The sequence below is a fragment of the Sinocyclocheilus grahami genome, unplaced genomic scaffold (genome assembly GCF_001515645.1).
Source record: "Sinocyclocheilus grahami isolate Dianchi unplaced genomic scaffold, SAMN03320097.WGS_v1.1 scaffold141.1, whole genome shotgun sequence".
Classification (NCBI taxonomy): domain Eukaryota; kingdom Metazoa; phylum Chordata; class Actinopteri; order Cypriniformes; family Cyprinidae; genus Sinocyclocheilus; species Sinocyclocheilus grahami.
Genome location: NW_015505320.1, coordinates 1,488,477 through 1,507,950, shown reverse-complemented (window position 1 = coordinate 1,507,950; position 19,474 = coordinate 1,488,477). Strand labels below are relative to the sequence as shown.

Sequence of the window (19,474 nt, the reverse complement as noted above, 5' to 3'; positions counted from 1 at the left end):
TACCGAAGCTTTGTAAACAAAACGAACGGTCCAAAAACGTAACTATATAAAAGTGCAGAGAGGAATGTTATGCATTTGCTGCCTTCTCCTGCGCCGTCGTTACTAAGCAACGGGGTAAACAGCTGCTGGCTTGATGACGCAAACGAACCACGGTTCGGACCCAAATAAAATCATATGAACGCAGTCCAGCGGGGGCAGGAGGAGGGGGAGCAATCGAACTCGGGTTCGGAACAGGCAAGCGAGCCAAGCGTGAAGGCACCCTAGATAAAACTTAGACTAGTTGTTTTTGTTAAATGGAGGAAAAAAAAATACAATATAAATATTACATGAAAAAATCCAAGAAATAAATTCAAGCTGAAATACTAAACCGGAAATAAAAATAAAGGTAGATCAAAAAATATATATATATAACAAATGACAAAAGCACATAACAATTACTAAAACAAAAATTCAATTAAAACATAAAATAATATAAAAATAAAAATATTCAAAATATTAATAAATTCAATGATAATATATAAATACCAAAATAACTAAAACAAAAGTTTTTGTTTTATTTTGTATTAATTATTTTTATTTAATAATGATTGTTTATGCCAATAACCAAGCAACTATAATTATTCCTATAACTATAATTATTCCAACTATAATTATTATTATTATTATCATTATTATTTAATATTATAATATAATAAATGTATAAACTATATACATTATGTACATTCATGTATAAAATATATAAAATACAGCATAACTTATTGATTATTAATGTTTATTAATACACAATAATTGTCACAATAAATATAATTGATTGATATATGAATATGAAATATTAGCATATAAATATTAATGTTGATTAAAACATTAATTATAATAATTATAAAATAACAATAATATAAAATAATTATAATTATATTAATAATACATATTAATGTATCAATAAATATCAATAATGCTGCTCAGTGTGAGGGGAAATCCTTGCATAATTTAAGCCAGCAAGTTTCAAACAACATTAAAACTTCAACCAACAGAATCTATTACAGGAAAATAAAAAATAAAATACATTTATTTACTATAAGCTGCAAAAAGGCGATAGAACTGAACTTAACAACCTGAAGACAATTCTTGGAGCGAAGCAAGAAAGAAGCCCATCTGCTATGATAATACCTAATCAAATGTATATGCTTTTGGTGATGTTGCTTGTGTTTGTAATATATGCTCCTACGATAGCAACTGCATGACCTGGAAAGGCTGTTAGATTACAGTGGATAGAAACGGATGGGATAGTAAATAAAGCAGCCAGTTTGCTATGCAAGTGGAAAATGCTGTGGAAATAAAAGTGTGGTGCAGATGGATATTTGACATGCAGTTTAAACTTGAAGTGAGCAGTAAATAAAAGTGGATCGCTCTGACTATAATCAATGAAGCTGTCTAAACCACAAGCTAGTTTTGTTGAGTTGCTTTCAGCAATAATTCATGCCCAGGGCATGTCAGTGTCACACCCCAGCCCTGTCGACAATGACTTTGCTTCTGAACTACAAGCCACTGTACGGTATTCCAAGAATAGCCTAATTTGACAGACTTTAATTACAGGGTTTTGTGATTATCAGAGTCTCTTGAAATGCAATCACGCTCTCTGATGAGGTTGGCCATGATATAAGCAGGATCAGGGCCCGGCATTTATTGTATTGTGACGTGTCATGGGATCTGGATCTGGATCTGGCACTGGGAGGGTTGTGTGTGAAGCTGGCACACCAGGAATGGGTAATGGGCTGGTTTTGGCAAGAGCAGCTGGATTGGGTCTCAAAGAAGTCAGAAATGACTGGCTCATTATGACGGTCACTTTTGTTATCCTCTATTCATATGCACACACACACACACACACACGTTCACACACACTTGGCCACTCTCTCCTAATGCAAGACCAAGTTGGAAGGAGTCAGTGGGGCACACAATGTGTTTGGCCTCGGTTTCCTCTGACAGGCTGAAGGACAGACTGAAATGAGCTGAATTAAACTGTGCTGACTGGAGGACACTGGGTCACTGTGGTCACTACAAATCTCTGCCACTTTCTATCACACCAGAGTTGGACTCTTCATCTTAAGGACTCTCATAAACATGGTCTGGGATTCATTACTTGGTATCTTGGCCTGGGTCTCAAAACTACAGGCAATGATCTTGGATTATGGTCAAGAGACCTCAAGAAGTCATTCATAGAGGCAATTAACTCAATTGTAGTTCACTGACGTGTACAAAGAATTAGCAGTAAAAAGAAAGTCGGGTCTAAAGTTGCTTGAGGGTTAATAAACGATGACATCCGAAAAAGGCAAATATTGAAATATTTCAAATGAAAAAAACATTTTGTTTTTAAATTTATCATATTTAATACAACAGGCTCTTTTTGGCTCATGTAGCACTCATAATTTAGGAGGGAAAATATGAAAATGCATATCAAGTATGATACAGAAGGGTTATTATTTAATTATACTTGCATTACTCTAATTTAGTTTCAAAACAAAGCCATTAATCCTTCACTTTTCTGCAAGAACAGCTTCTCTGAAGGCTTTTTATTAGACGTAACATGGCTGCAGGGATTTGTTCCCATTGTCAGTGAGGTCAGGCACTGATGTTGGGCTATGAGAACTGGCACACAGTCTGAGTTTCAATTAACCTCAAAGGTGTTCAGTTAGGTTCAGGTCTTGGCTTTGTGCAAGTCAGTCAGGTTCATCCACACCAGACTCGGCAAATCATTCTTTATGCACTTTGTGCCTGGGGCGGACTGGGGCTAAAAAGTGGCCCTGGACTTTCTGACACAGAGCAGCCCACCACACTCGGTCCACAACACACCACACCATAAACCCACCAGCTAACATATAACACAATTCAGAAATAATAATGCTATTTATTTTTTTTCATTATTGAAATGATTATAATTAACATTAATGAATGACTGGCATACTTTTTTACATTATAATTAGTCATTTCTGGTTTATATGACAAATAGTAAATAATTTAGAATAATTTTTACACATCTCTTTTAGAGGGACAGTTTAATATCACTAACGTTAAATACCTACCATAATATCAGTCCATATGACACAATGCTCTGCTTAAAAGTCTTGGAATGTAGTGCAGAATGTGGACTGTTTTTTATGGTGCCTTTCTATTGGTCCTTTAGAAATCATTCTAATATGCTGATTTTCTGCTCAAGAAATATTTCAGATATTAATCAGTGTTGAAGACAGTTGTGCTGCCTCACATTTTTATGGAAAATGGGATACCATTTAGTCTAGGGTAATTTAAAAAAAAGATATATGTATAAATTAAAGGGATAGTTCACCCAAAAATGAAAATGTGATGTTTATCTGCTTACCCCCAGGCCATCCAAGATGTAGGTGACTTTGTTTCTTCAGTAGAACACAAACAAAGATTTTGAACTCAAACCGTTGCAGTCTATCAGTCTTATAATGTAAGTGGATGGGAATCATGGCTTTAGGAGTCAAAAAAACACATAAACAAAACCAAATTAAACCCTGCGGCTCGTGACGATACATTGATGTGTAAAGATACAAAACGATCGGTCTGTGCAAGAAACTGAACAGTATTTATATTAATACTTGAATTCAACAAGGTTGCATTAAATTGATTTAAGTGACAGTAAAGTTATTTATATTATTACAAATGAATTATATTTCAAATAAATGCTGTTCTTTAACTTTGTATTCATCAAATAATCATGAAAAAGTTGAAGTATCACAGTTTCCACAAAAATATTAAGTGAAAACAGTTTTCAGTAGGCCTATTGATAATAATGAAAACCATTAGTAATAGCTTAACTGATCACAAATAATTACTGATAATAATTAGCAAAACAGCATATTAGAATGATTTCTGAAGGAACATGTGACACTGAAGAATGATGCTGAAAATTCAGCTTTGATCACAGGAATAAATTACATTGTAAAATATCTTTAATAGAAAACCAATTTTAAGTGTAATATTTCATATTATTATTTTACGTTAAATTAATTAGAATTTTTTACTCAAATGGGCCGTGCGGGCCATTCGTCTGGGCCGATGGAGGAATATAGTCTACGTACACTTACTATAATTCATTCTTTATATATATTTAAGCAATGGGCCGGCCCATATTGTACAGCGGCCCACTGGGAAAACTCCCGGTGCTCCAGATGGCCAGTCCACCGCTACTTTGTGCACATTGACATTGTCATTCTGGAACAAAAACACATAAACAAAACCAAATTAAACCCTGCGGCTCGTGACGATACATTGATGTGTAAAGATACAAAACGATCGGTCTGTGCAAGAAACTGAACAGTATTTATATTAATACTTGAATTCAACAAGGTTGCATTAAATTGATTTAAGTGACAGTAAAGTTATTTATATTATTACAAATGAATTATATTTCAAATAAATGCTGTTCTTTAACTTTGTATTCATCAAATAATCATGAAAAAGTTGAAGTATCACAGTTTCCACAAAAATATTAAGTGAAAACAGTTTTCAGTAGGCCTATTGATAATAATGAAAACCATTAGTAATAGCTTAACTGATCACAAATAATTACTGATAATAATTAGCAAAACAGCATATTAGAATGATTTCTGAAGGAACATGTGACACTGAAGAATGATGCTGAAAATTCAGCTTTGATCACAGGAATAAATTACATTGTAAAATATCTTTAATAGAAAACCAATTTTAAGTGTAATATTTCATATTATTATTTTACGTTAAATTAATTAGAATTTTTTACTCAAATGGGCCGTGCGGGCCATTCGTCTGGGCCGATGGAGGAATATAGTCTACGTACACTTACTATAATTCATTCTTTATATATATTTAAGCAATGGGCCGGCCCACATTGTACAGCGGCCCACTGGGAAAACTCCCGGTGCTCCAGATGGCCAGTCCACCGCTACTTTGTGCACATTGACATTGTCATTCTGGAACAAAAAAGGCCTTCCCCAAACTTGCCACAAAGTTGGAAGCACACAACTGTTGCATTGTATACAAATGATTCAAAAGGTTTAGGGGTAAGCAAGATTTTTTTTTTACTTTTAAATAAATACTTTTGTTTAGCAAAGATGTATTAAATTGATCCAAAGTGACAGTAGAGACATTTATAATGTTGCAAAAAACTATTTAAAATAAATTATGTTGAACTTTGTATTCATCAAAGAATTGTGAAAAAAAGTATCATGGTTTCCACAAAAATTATTAGGCAGCACAATTGTTTTTAATATTGATAACAATAAGAATACGTTTCTTGAGCACCTAATCAGCCTATTAAAATGACTTATGAAGGATCATGTGATACTGAAGACTGGAGTAATGGCTGCTGAAAAATCAGCTTTGCCATCACAGGTATAAATGTAATTTTCAAACATATTAAAATAAAAAACAGCTATTTTAAATTGCAAAAATATATGAAAATAGATGCAGCCTTGGGGAGGATAATGAGACTTCTTTCAAAAACATTTTAAACAATCTTACCAACCCCAATCATTCGAACAATAGTGTACCTGCTCACATAGAACAATACACACTCTGCTATGAATCTATAACATGCAACAAGAAAGAAAGATTAAAGATTTAAAATGACTCAGTAGGTAGGGGACAGTTGAACAGAAATGAAGGTGAGAAAGAGAGAAAGAGACCAAAAAAAGGGACAGAGAGTCAAGCCAAGAGAGAGGAGGAGGGATAAATGGAGAGAAAAGGTTCCTAACAGGAACCCATTAGAGGCAGAGAGAGACAATCTGTCTGAGGAGGAGAGATGTCACTTACACTGTGAGCACACACTCATCACCCCATCCCTTCCTCTCTCACATACTCAATCACTCAGTCTCCCTCCCTCCCTTTCTCATCACTCCATCACACGCTCTACGCCCCTCCTAGTGAGCGGCGGTCTGATACTGACATCTAGAATACACACTCATCTCTCTCTCATGCCTGTTTATAATAAACCTGGCTCTAAAGACCAGCCTGAATTGAATTCACGGGCTACTTTATGCTAGGTTCATGCTGGTCTAGTTAGGGGACTATTTTTTATATTTAGAAGATGCTTTTATCCAAAGTGTAGTTGAAGGTTAAATCAGTAAATTCTCCTTCTCTCTCCAGTTTCACTTTCCAATTTCTCTTTTAAATGACTCTCCAGTGGAATAGCAATTATGGGAAATTAATTAGGCTCTCAATATATGGTCCACTATTCGGCTATATTCCATAACGCCATATGGCAGATCATATAACTTTTCAAGCATTTGATCTTTGGAGAGATCTGAAATTAGATAGATGTAGCTTCGAGGAAAATATGTACACTAAAAAATTTTGTTTATTTATTTACATAATTGTTTTTTATGCTCAACAAGGCTGCCTTTATTTGATCAAAAATACAGTAAAAACAGCAATATTGTGAAATATTACAATTTATTTTATTCTAAAATCAAATTTATTCCTGTGATGGCAAAGCTGATTTTTCAGCATCATTCATTGATTTTCACATGATCCTTCAGAAATCTTTCTAGTATGCTGATTTGGAGCTCAAGAAACATTTCTTATTATTATCAATGTTAAAAATAGTGGTGCCGCTTAATATGTTTGTGAAAATCATGATACATTTTCCCCTCAGATTCTTTGGTGAACAGAAAAGACTGCTTCTGCGTGTCTCTCTCTACAAACAGTTAATCGCAAAAACAGCGATTTTACCCCCTCATTGCTAAGGAATATAATGTAGTGATCTAGCATCTAGACTATTTTATTAATAAAAATTGCGGGAATGCGTTGACAACAAGTTTGTGTGTGTGCGCACTGTGCAGCATAATTTGTAATCTCCAACTCTCTCTCTCTCTCTCTCTCTCTGTGTGTGTGTGGGTTTGTGTGCATCAATTAAAGCAGCGCATTAATATGGAACGACTACCTGTGCATTAAACGGTTTTACTGCATACCTGCCAGCCAATCAGAATCCAGTATTCAGACAGACCATGGAATAAATATATATATAACTTTATTTAAAATATGTCTCTCATTCCCAAAGCACTACAACACAAAAATAATAAATCCATCTCACAAAAGGATAAATTAAATCACTGAGACAAAAAGACTAAATAATTACAATTGAACAGAGGGCTAAATTGCTCAAAATAACAATAGCATCATCTGTCTCCATACTATTTTACCCCCACGCAAATGTTCACAAATACAGTCACAAATTCATGGTTTGCCCTCAAGACTGGCGGTATGCCACTACACATATGTGTGTATGTGCTCGTGTGGGTATTTGGATCTATTCTCTTTGTGAAGTTCTGATTTCGCCCTGTTTTTCTTTCTGTGCACACTCATGTTGGCTCTGTGCTCGAAATCCTCCGATTTGTCCTCTGCATGTCTTCTGCATGCAAATGTATGTGCGCATCTGCATTCATTCAAAGGTGACAGGCAGTCTTGAATCAGGTTGTCTTCCTGACACCTGATTCACAGCCACTCTCTTTCTCTCCCTCTCCCTTGTGTTTTAATACGACTCTGCGGCATTAAACCCAGATTAGCTTTGAAGCAATTTACACACTACATTCTAACAATGTACTGCTTCCCTGCACTCCCTCCTCAGTCTCACATTCATTCCTTGCGTTCTTGAATTTTACAAGCCCAGATCTTCACGTCCAAAAACCAGGTTTGGATTCAATATTCCACCTTGACATCAATACTGGTTCAAAACAGTCCATCCTTCCAATTCTTTTCCTTCTCACTATAATTCTTACTCTTTTTCCCACAGTCCTTCATTGCTCCTTCAATCACGATTTATTTCGATCTCTCCCTCTTTGTCTCAGAGAAGATTAACGCAATCTCTCCTCTCAGAGAGAAAACAAACTGATAATCCGGACAGCACCACAGGTTGATGACCGTGGATTAGCTACACGGTTAAAGTGAGAATAACTAAGGGAAGTCAGATTTACAGCATCCACAGCTGTTTCTAAAACCGACACAATGAACGACACAAACAACAGCAAGGTCATGAGTCTGATTCTCAGGGAACACACATCCGGGTACAAATTTTGCCTAAGTGATGCATGCACTGCATAAATGTAAATATAATGCAAGATTTGAACCTGCAATCTTCAATTCTGCAGCGCAGATATTTACAAGAGGAAATTCATGTCCACCGGCCTATGTTTAATTCATAGCATCCTATTTATTTGCAAAGGAAGGAAATGTCAATCACTCAGCTCAAACCTTCAAATTGTTGCACCACTAGGTGGCACTGTTGGAAAGCTGTATAGGACTATAGGACTACCGTTACAAAAAGGTGTTTAATGCTACTTTAGCATCAGTCACTTTAAGGACAGTTGGTTGTACAACACTGCCACAAGAGATCACAGATGTGGATCTATTGCCGGCATATTAAATATTCAAATGTACACAGGCCTCTTCCATCATAACCCTGTGAAATGTAGCTCTCTCTCTCTCTCTCTCTCTCACACACACACACACACACACACACACACTCAAACACATAAACACAGACTTCCAGCAATCTGCATACGCTTAATCAGAGCAGCATGCCACCCACCAGCCCACACAAACACACACACGCCGTTCTGTCTGGATAATTATGCCTCTGAAAATTCACTTTGTGTTGATTAGTCTAAGAACAGTGAATAATGCTGTGTAATGCCAGCGTGGGGATAAAATGTTAAACGAATAGTTCACCCAAAGATTAAAATTCTGTCATCATTTACTCATCCTCACGTCGTTTCCAACTGTGTATGACTTACTTTCTTCCGTGCAATACACACAATACAATTCCTGAAGAATGTCCTGAGCACTGCAATGAAAGTGAATAAAATGAATGTAATTATGGTGGGCTTTCTAAGTATGATTAAAAGTGTTCCATACCGCTTATTTTATAACTTTTCTGAAGCCATACAATAGCCTTATGTGAGAAACAGGTCAAAATTGAAGTAATTCACAAACGTGTCATGTGTCTCACTTCTGATACACCCCTTACGAAAATGAACCATGGTTTTATTGTTGCAAAAGTGTAGTCACCATGTTTTTGTTTTTTTTGGCGTATTGATTACCATTTGTATAACCACAGTTTTACTACAAATACCATGGTTAAACTATGATTAGTGTAGCAAACCCATGGTTAATTTGGGGTTACCATGGTTTAACTAGTAACCATGTTTTTTTTTTTTGCTTTATTTGTGGTAAAACCATGGTTAATTTTCATAAGGGACACTAGAGTGCATTCGTGCGAGTTTATAAGTAGTACGATTCCTGCATAAGTTAATACAACCGGATCTAATTTCAGAAGATTATTTGTACCATCATTGTATATCGACTTTCCTTAAATGTATTGAGAAAAGCCCTGACAAATCTGACTCAACTCGACTTGAATAAATGACACTTTCGAATCAGATCTTTTCAAGGAATCGGTTGATCCAATGCACAAAACACGCCTGGCCTGAATGATTCAATCAAGAACTGGTCTGATTCTCCAGTTCAACTCACAGACTCAATTGATCACATCAGTCAACAGCACTCTAGAGAGGAAGATTAAGAGTGAATAATTATATTAATGTCGATCTACTCGTTAAGCAAAGCAAAACATAAGTCTTTATTGCACACAAATGGTATGGATTACTTTTACGCTGATTTGTGTCATTTTTCCAGCTTTAAATCTCCCATTCATTGTAATTGCATGCAAAAATGAGTGGCTGGTAAATTATTCAAAATTTCTCCTTTTATGTTCCACGAAAGAAAAGAAAGTCAAACGTGGTTTGGATCGACTTAAAGGTGAATAAATGATGGCAGAGTTGTGAACTAAACTTTTAAATACTCACAATACTCAGGCACATAGAGTAGCACCTCCCCAAAATGAAACCTACAGATTTACACTTTGTTCCTTTCCTTAATCCCCAGCTCAAGGCATTTTTCTCAAGGACAAAGAGTTTTTGCACTGTTTGAGAATCAATGAATTTCTAAAGCGCCGCTCCACCCTAGGTTTTTAAAGCGCAGAAATGACCGCAGCACATAACTAACATCCCTCAGGGGAGAGAGGAAGCGAGGGGGACTCTGCAGAGAGAAACCCAGCACTGCTGAGATGAAATGAGTGAGCGAGGGAGGGAGAGAGGTCGCAGTGCAGCTTTACATGGAAACAGTTTCTTCTCAGACAGGCAGGCATGACCTAGCTTACCAAAAAGGGCCTGACTGACCCATTCACACACTCAGCCTTGGGCTTTGTCCTTTTTATCCGCACATCAAAGGTCTCTTCTTCTTATCTGCAAAAGGCTTCTTTCTTCAGTACCTTTCATTTTTATAATGTGCTCCTTTTTTTCATCACATGGTTTGTAATTCAGGGCAATATTAACACATAGGGAGCAAAGGTCATGTGTAAATGAGGGTAGTCAGTATGTGTGAAAGAAAGAAAGGGTTTGTACCTGTCTCTGTCAAAATGATCAGCTTAGAGATGAGTTTCCATGCTAGTCTGTGTTGGTTGATTTTGCTGGTTAAGCTTAAAGTCGGCATGAAATCAAAATGGACAATTCTTATTTTTTGATGGAACACTATAGTGTTTATAATAAATAATTTATCCGTGCACTTCTTTTTTTATTTTTTATTAATGTGCCCTCGTGATCTTTAATCAAAAACGTTTACCTCCCCTCCCCCTCAAAACGAATCCTCTACTCTTCCGGTCACGAGCTATGGAGCGAGGGCGGAGCTATCTGGAACTGCCAGCAGCTGCAGTGAGTGACGTTTGGAATAAATGACGGTGAAAAGCTGAAGCTGATGCTTCACTTTATAGCACTGACACCAGTCATAAGGGAGTATGTTACCCTTAAACATTGAAAAGATATTAGGATATTACGTCAACATTACTCTTAGAACATCGCAAACGAATTATAATTTTTTTTCATGAATATGACTTAACCTGATGGAGGGCTCAGTCATTCAGGTAGTCTCTCTCGCACGCGTGCCATTTAGGCATGTTTTGTGCCGTTGACCGTCATCCTCAATAAAAAAAACATTTATTCATGCTTGGGTGTCGGCCGTGAATCCAGTGGAGAGAAATCCCCCTCAACTAACTGCAAACTGGCATTCAGATCTGCCTCCATTTTGTTGGCAACGCCCCAACTTCCAACGATCCAATCAATTCCCGAAGAATGAAATCAAGTCCCGCCCTCTCATTTCAGATGCCGTTTCACTCGGATATACGTCACAGCAGAGAAGAAAAGACAATCGCAACATCCGTTTCATGCCGACTTTAAGGATCGAGGAATATATATACTGTTCCAAATGTATATTACTTATTTCCTTCTTTGTAAATTCTGTATGCAAATAAAGATATCCAAGCTGTTTTTCTATATGAATAAGAATATAGACTTGGACTGTCCAGGTCCAACCAGTAGCCACGTTTACATGGACACTTTTTTGTTTCAATTGGAAACATTTTTAGAGCACAGTGCTCATTCATTTTTGAGCAAAAAGCAACTTAGATATTCAACAAAATATCTTCATGTATTATGGACAAAAGAAAGTAAAAGAGGGTAAATAAATGATGACAGAACTTTAATTTTGGGTTAAACTATGCCTTTCAGCAGCCAAGAGTCTAAAACATATGCTACATAGTCATCAGTCTTTTCAACAGACGTATTATATAAGGTTGTTTGTATGTACGAGAATGTTATGCGTGTCTCCTCTAAGCAAAAAGTGACGTGCTCTAAACTCTATGGGTTCCTGAGAGGTCATAGCGGGCATTGTGATGACAGAAATTGCTCCTATTGGAAACACTTTCCTCCCTGGGGCGAGCTCTTCCCCACTCTGTGACGCTTTCTTTTCTTTTCACTATGTTTCACTCTCTCTCTGTCTCAAAGAAATCTTCAACTTCAGTCTTTCTGATATGGAGCGAAATAAACAAGAGGCAGGCATGACGATCGGCTGTTCTGAATGAGATAGGCAGGTGGCCAAACTAGAGCCGGGTCCTGTAAACACAAACACAAACACGACAAATAATGTTCAGCAGTTTTTTATATTTGTTTAATGGGCCGGAAACCAAAGGGGAGCTTAGTGCTAATTTTACGCTTTGTTTATTCTAATTCTATTAGAGTGGTATCTTTCATGTTTTCTATTAGTTGCGCGTGGGTTCTCTGGCTAAATCCCTTTTAACCTCTTCAATCTTTGTTTTCAGATACTCCCACCTGCATATCTTTACTCATTGTTCACTTTCTCTGTCTTTGTCTTGTTCTTCGTCTCCATCATTGTGTCTTACAGCACAGTCAGGAGTCCTGGCCAGAATTCCGAGTCCTGACGGACAATGGAACTGTCTCTGTGTGCTTTTGACAGGAATATCAGAGAGAGCCGTAGCACGGGAGCAATTTTAGAAAATATGATTGGGCGAATAAAGCATCAGTGCAGTGAAGGATGAAGTAGGAATTCAAGGAGAGACATGCGAGGAGTTCATTTGTTTACCCATAATTCCCCCTTTTCATTTCCTCCTTCACTAAGCATTAGACGACTAAAGCGTTCGCTTTTTCCTTTCTAGTACTCTTCCACTTTATTTCCCAGATTAGCACTTTATTGCTCAGAGCTGGCATTTTCATAGGCTCATAAGACTCAAAAAATTTAATTGTCATAATTTGCTCACATTATTTTTCTTCTGTGGAACATAAAAGAAGATATATTGAGAAATGTCTCAATGTTTCTTGTCCATGCAAAGTCAATGGGCTTCACACAGTCAAAATATCTTATTTTGCGTTCAGCAGAAGAAAGTTTGAAACGGTGCGAGTGTGAGTAAATTATGACCATTTTAAATTTTTCATCCAAAGTGACAGTAAAGACATTTATAATTTTACAAATATTTATGATATATATATCATATTTTCCACAAAAATATTAACCCCCTGGGGTCGAAGCCCGCACTGTGGTCTGTCTCCTATTTTCTTGATGAAAAGAAAAGAACTAAAAATTCTTCTTCATTTTTGATCGTACAGATAAGAATAAGGTATCATTTGAAACTGCAAAGGGCCTACTTTTATTTGTTTAATAACAACATTATTAATGCTTTCAGCATTAATGATAATACAAAATCTTGAACACCAAATCAGCATATTGTAATGATTTCTGAAGCACTGGACTGGAACACTTAGGACTGGAGTAATGACAGCTGAAAATTCAGTTTTGTATCATATAAATAAATTGCATTTTAAAATGCATTACAATAGAAAACAGTTCAAGTCTAATAATATTTTACAATATATTACTGTTTTAACTATATTTTTAATCACATAAGTGCAGCCTTGGTGAGCATAAAAGTCTTCAAAGACATCTTACTGGCCCCAAACTTTTGAACAGTAGTGTATATATATACTGCACTAAACATTGAAATACAATAGTGGATATTGTCTTTGTTTTGTTTTGAAAAAAAAAAATAGGCGCACAAAAATAACATTTGCTATGGTCTCCCACACACCCCTACAGCAGTTAAACCTGCTATACTGTATTTAATTACTGAAACCCGCAATGTGAAAAGGATCCATTTGTATTTTGTTTAAATAGACACAGCCTTTACATTTTTCACAGTTACTGTATGTGTGGTTTAAAAAAAAGAAAAAAAACGTCTGATCAAAACACTGAATGCGTAAGACTTCACAGAACATCTTCAGTATGCCTGATATCAACACCGATGCGGTACAGCACTGCGAATTCGGCATAACTAGTTTCTTTCTTTCTCTTTAGTTTTCCCTTAATGTTTTTATCTTTTATATGGTTTCTCCTAGTGTATGTCTTACTTCCATGTCTCTATATCTCTCTATATACTGTCTCCTCTCTCTGGCCACTCATTTAATCTTCCTGCTCCTTTCTGTCTGTTTCCCCTTTCCAGTTTTCCCTTATCACAGTAACACATCCCTGGCCTAAAATACCTCCCAGGCTCACCTGCAGCCAAAGCTTTTTTTTAAACTGACTTCCCCACACCTGCCAGGCCTGTCACAGCTACAAACCCCCTTACTTTATTTACACACACACACACACACACACACATTCACACAAACATGTACGATCACAGGGGCCCAGTACAGTCACTGTGACATACACACAGATGAGTCCAGGAAGCTGGATTGGCATCAATAAAACTGTGCCGGCTTTTCCCAGTGTCTGATCACAGATCCAGATCTGAACAGAGCACACACACAATCAACTGGCTTCCCGGCAGCTCGGAAATGGGACTTCAAGCCTTTTAACTATAACAGGCAACATGAAGTTCAAAACGAATGACGTTATCTCATGGAGCATCACCTCAAAACCTGATTAGTTGAGATTATTCTATATGATGATGATTCCATTACAGGGACAGCTCACACAGAAATAAAGATTCTGTCATGCTTTACTCAGCCATATGTTGTTCCAAACCTGTAAACTGTTATATTTTCAGTCAAAAACGCATGACCAATCGCATGCCTCATAAGCACGTGCTTTGGAAACAGCGAGTTGTATAAACATATCATTTCATTCTTAGCTTTTTGATATTACAATCTGCAATAATACAAGGCTGCAATGCTAGAGCTGTTACGTAAACAGGTCACGTGCTGCTACATTGACACCTAAATATGCAAATGAGAATTAACCCAGGGTTTAGGAATTTACAGTGTGAAACATCCGTTTATGAATACACAGGATTAACTGTTAACCCATGGGTTATTTGTGATCAGCATAAAATGTGAGATTAAAAAATGTCAGTCAACAATGTCAGTTTATAAAATATTTGATATGCAATGAATAAAATGTATGTATACCTGTTAAAATATCTTTATATACGTATGTATACTTGATAGAATGCATTAAGGTGACAGAAATAGTGTTTTTGCATAAGCAATGACCTGTTTTGACTATTTGTGCAAGTAGGAGGAGGAAGCCACATGCTAGGAATGGACCAACAAGAAGTGACAGCTTTCTTATAAATAACCCAACTCAAAAGTGTCTAACCTCACATTTAGCATAGGCAAATATATGGAGCCTGCCACCAAGATTATCAGTAAAAAGGACTTAATTTAGTTATGTTCCTCACACAAACCTAACATACAGATTTAGACATTTTGGAATATAATGCATGAGTCCTATGTGCCACTTTTATGGTGTTTTTGGTCCTGCTTGGAGCTTGACAGCCCCTGGTGACTATGAACTGTCACTGTATGACAACAGCTTCTTAAAAAATGTCTAGTTTTGAGTCCTACAGAAAAAAGAGCAGCATATGGGTCTGGAATGACATGATGGTAAGGAAACAATGACAGAATTAAAATTTTTGAATGAACTATTCCTTCAATTTACTAATCCATCGTGTGCTGTTTCAGGTGATGTGAAGATGCCAGGAACATCAGGAACATCATCTGCTCAATGTCTTCTGATCTCTTCCCACCTTCTATGAACCCATGCCCACACACACATACACACATTTCCCTGCTGAAAAGACCCGTGTAGATGGTTACCAGCATGCATTGTGTTTTGGATGCAGGTCACCACTATTGTGCAGCCGTTCCCACCAGGCTTCTTTACTAGCTTAGCCAGCAAGACGTTCTCGGTCAGCCTGCTTCAAACAGAAAGACCATGCTGGATGACAACCTTCGCTATTGTAGCCATATTTAGCTGACAGTGAGCAGTTGAGTTTCTGTCCACATATTTTCTATGGGAATGTTGAGATGTTGCCTCAAATAGACACAAATAAAATGTGCTTTTAAAAAACATATCTGCTCGTTTGATGTAGACAAACCACCACCGAATCAAATTACTGAAAGTGCTGGCTTCAGATGGATTTTTCAGCAGGGTTTCATTTCCCCATATGCCCTGTGGACGTTCTTCCCACCTTGTTCAGAATGATCACGGCCTCTTGGTTGGCTCCGGAGATGTTAAAGGTGTCCCCTGATTCTCCATCCAGGATGGTGTACTCCAGCTTGGCATTGTCTCCCAAGTCGGCATCTGCTGCTGAGATTCGACCCACCTCCGCCCCTGGCACTGCCAACTCTGACACAGAGAATAGCCAGGAACCTGAGAAAGGAAAAGGATTTGGAAGACAGGATGGGAAGAGAGACACAGAGACATGAAATCAATCATTTTGCATGCTCATACATCATATCAATTTGATTTTCGAAAAGCTTTAAACTGAAGCATCTTGCATTTCATGTTATATCAATTACAAGTTTCTCTATTTGACTTTGGCTATTGATTGGCTTCCAGTGTTAATCTTGTCAGTTCTTTGTGAGGGTTTTTCAAATGCTATATATATATATATATAATTTGTATATTTGGCTTGATTGACTAAAATCAATGAATATGACATGACACAAACTGAGTAAATATAAAAGAATGCCGCAGACAAATGGTGACATTTCAAAGGCAAAGGCAGAACATATTAGTAAACAATAGTAGGATTTTAATGTGACATATATAAACTAAGAAAGGTCAGAAGGAACGAAGGATAAAGAGTAATGGTCCAAAACATATCTGCCTCCATCAGAGTTGTATATATAGTGATCATTTGTTCCATCCACACGTCACAACCAGGGACATTACACAGTACATCTCCATTTGACACCTTGAATCTGTGACACAACAAAACAACAGCCTGAGATGAAAGCCAAAGCTCATCACCATCTCCCTATATCAACAAACTGCACCCAAATTTGCAGAAATATAACACCAGCCTTTCAAATCACTCCCTCAGTAGAGTGCATCGGTTCTGCATCTGAAAGACTTTGAATTTCAGTTCAGACTGGCACGTAGTCGATGTCCTGCTGTTCTTTGATGAGGAAGAGGTGGCTGATGGGGAAAAAGTCTCTAGCACAACAAGTGTTTGAGGATTCAACTTCAGAGTGGCCACCGTGTCATTGCTCGGACTTTAAAAGGCTCTGTCACTTCTGTCAAGCAAATGCACGCACTTCCACTTAGAAGATGTTGCTTGCGATTCGGCGCACTTGAGGTAAAATCGAGGAGAGCTGTTGGCATTGGGATTTAAGGATTTGGCACAACAGGAAGTCAAATACAGACACACACATTACAGCATGCTCAAGGTCACGCATTTCAGTAATAGACGAGACGCCCACTGAACAGGAATAAATTACATTTGAAAAAACATTAAAAACAGAAAAGTGTTCTTTTTCAAACTTGTATATATTCAAAAGTAAAAAAATATCTGTTTTTATTGGGGGGTTTTTTATGTTGTATTTTTAATTTACATTTTAAGTTATTCCTGTGATGGCAAAGATGCATTTTCAGCAGAAATGACTCAATTCTTCAGTGTCACATCATTCTTCAGAAATCATTTTATATGCTGATTTGGTGTTTAAGAAGCATGTCTTATCAATGTTGAAAACAGTTGTGATACCTAATATTTTGGTTGAAACTATATATTTTAGGATCCATTGTTGAATTGAAAGTTCAAAAGAATAGCAATTATTTGAAATATAATTGTTTGTAACGTTGTAAAGGTCCTTACTGTCACTTTTGATGAATTCAATGCACCCTTGCTAAATAAAAACAAAGTCATTAAATAAAAGCATTAATTTCTGAATAATACAAAATATGTGTATATAATACAAAATTAGGCAATTTAATAAATAAATATTAGCTAAAACTAGCCACTTTAAATTTAACCAGTTTTAACCATTTGGGTAGAAACACTATGATACAAATACAATTTCAAACATTAATATAAAACATATGTGCATGGTTAAAATCAACATGAACTGCAACAGAAAAATATTTAACACATTTCTATTTAAAAAAGTGACTGAATAATTCATTCAGAGAATAGTCTTTTGACTTGATTGGACTGACATGTAAATGTTTGATTTCTGCAAAATCCTTTTAGACAAACATCATTTTAGATGCAATAATCACACAACATAATGGTGTATCTATTTGTTTGAAAGGACATGTTGCCTCTGATCTGAAGCTATCCTCTCCAACATCTAGCCACAAAATCATTTGTCATTTTCCATGACTTAAGACTGAGCAAACTCATTTCAGACACGCACCTACACACAATGTCAGCTACCCGTCACCTCATAAATCACGAATCAGGACCGAAGAAGAGCGGGAAAGCAAAGGGATGATCATCTTTTTCCGAAGCAGCTTTAGCCGGCCAATCAAACAGCATGAAGGGACAAGATCAATGTTCTGTGACTTAGAGATATAGCACTCCCCACTGGGTCACTGTAATTGTGTTCAGAAGGGACAAACGAAGTGGTACCATAGAGCTTGCATGGACTCCCTTTAAAGCACCACCTTTACTCTCGGCCTCACTTTTGCAATGAGAAAGCCTGCTTGTTTTATTCTTTTAATTCATTAAAAGCCACTCTAATGGGGCTAGGCTTCTTAGGGAAGGTGCAGGGATTGGCCGGTATGAGTCAGCGCCCAATGGAAGATTAAGAGCAGAATATTTAGAGCCTTTCAGTGATAGGCAGATGGAGTTAATTAGCAGGTCTGTGGATGAATACAGGTTCAGCTCGGTAAATAACATGGAGCATAATTACCTCAGGTCCACCGAGCGAGATGAGTGAGACTCAGTGTGGGCAAGACTGCACGTGGGCAAGCAAAATATGGATTTTGAAAAGAAATGCATTTAAATGGTACAAAGAGTTCTCGATGGATGAATAGATGGAGAGGGTTGTATTGTTTGTAAATGAGGGGAGAACAGCTTGATTCAAAGATGTAGCGATTATAAACAGAGTCGAATAGAAATGGAAAGGCAATGCTATAAGAGAGAACAGTCGGGAGACAAAAAAAGAAAAAAAGAAAATAAGAGAGAGTATAAGAAGGAAAAGAGAAAATAAGAGGCCTTATCCATGTATGAGGCTTTATGTTGCCGTAGAAATGAGACCTCTGAGATGGGAGAGTCATTAAAAAAGTGTCTAGCTGGCTAAAGCTCAAGCACTGGTTGAAAATTAGATAGAATAAAATCTGCATCCTTTTAGGACGTCCATCACCGTGGCACTTATGGAGGCAGGGTGTAAAATGAAGGATGTGGAGAGAGAGAATTGTCAGGGAGCAACCCTACTTCTCATGCCCTGTTTCTTTAGCGACTTGTGAATCAACTAGTTAGCCTCTGCTGGTAAATGTTTTAACAACACAATCTGAATCCTGACGTAGAGTAGCAATGAGGGACCAAGAGAACTGATTAACAGTGGGCAGCTGCATTGTATTAGTATAACTGATGGCCGATATAAAGCAGAAATATATCACACAATTTAATTTAAAGTAAATAACATGCATAATATTAATGTAATAAGATTATTTTATAAAAAAAACTATTTTTTAATTATTTTACATAATATTTACTTATTTTCATTTTAATAATTAATTTAAACATTCATCAATTTGAAAAACTATTTGATAAACTTGATAAAAATAAAAATTTATAAAACGTATTTTACATGCCATTTACTAAATTATTTGAAAATAATTTATT

At 36.7% G+C, this 19,474-nt stretch overlaps 1 protein-coding gene across 3 annotated transcripts in view; it reads right to left on the bottom strand.

The window, feature by feature from the left end:
• The window catches only part of cdh24b (cadherin 24, type 2b), a 169,670-nt gene that overhangs the window by 24,337 nt on the left and 125,859 nt on the right, over nt 1–19,474 (bottom strand). For all 3 annotated transcript variants that reach the window (XM_016280562.1, XM_016280559.1, XM_016280561.1), the window contains one exon: nt 15,872–16,053. In XM_016280562.1, coding sequence (XP_016136048.1) covers nt 15,872–16,053 — 182 coding nt within the window. The remainder of the gene's footprint in view (nt 1–15,871; nt 16,054–19,474) is intronic.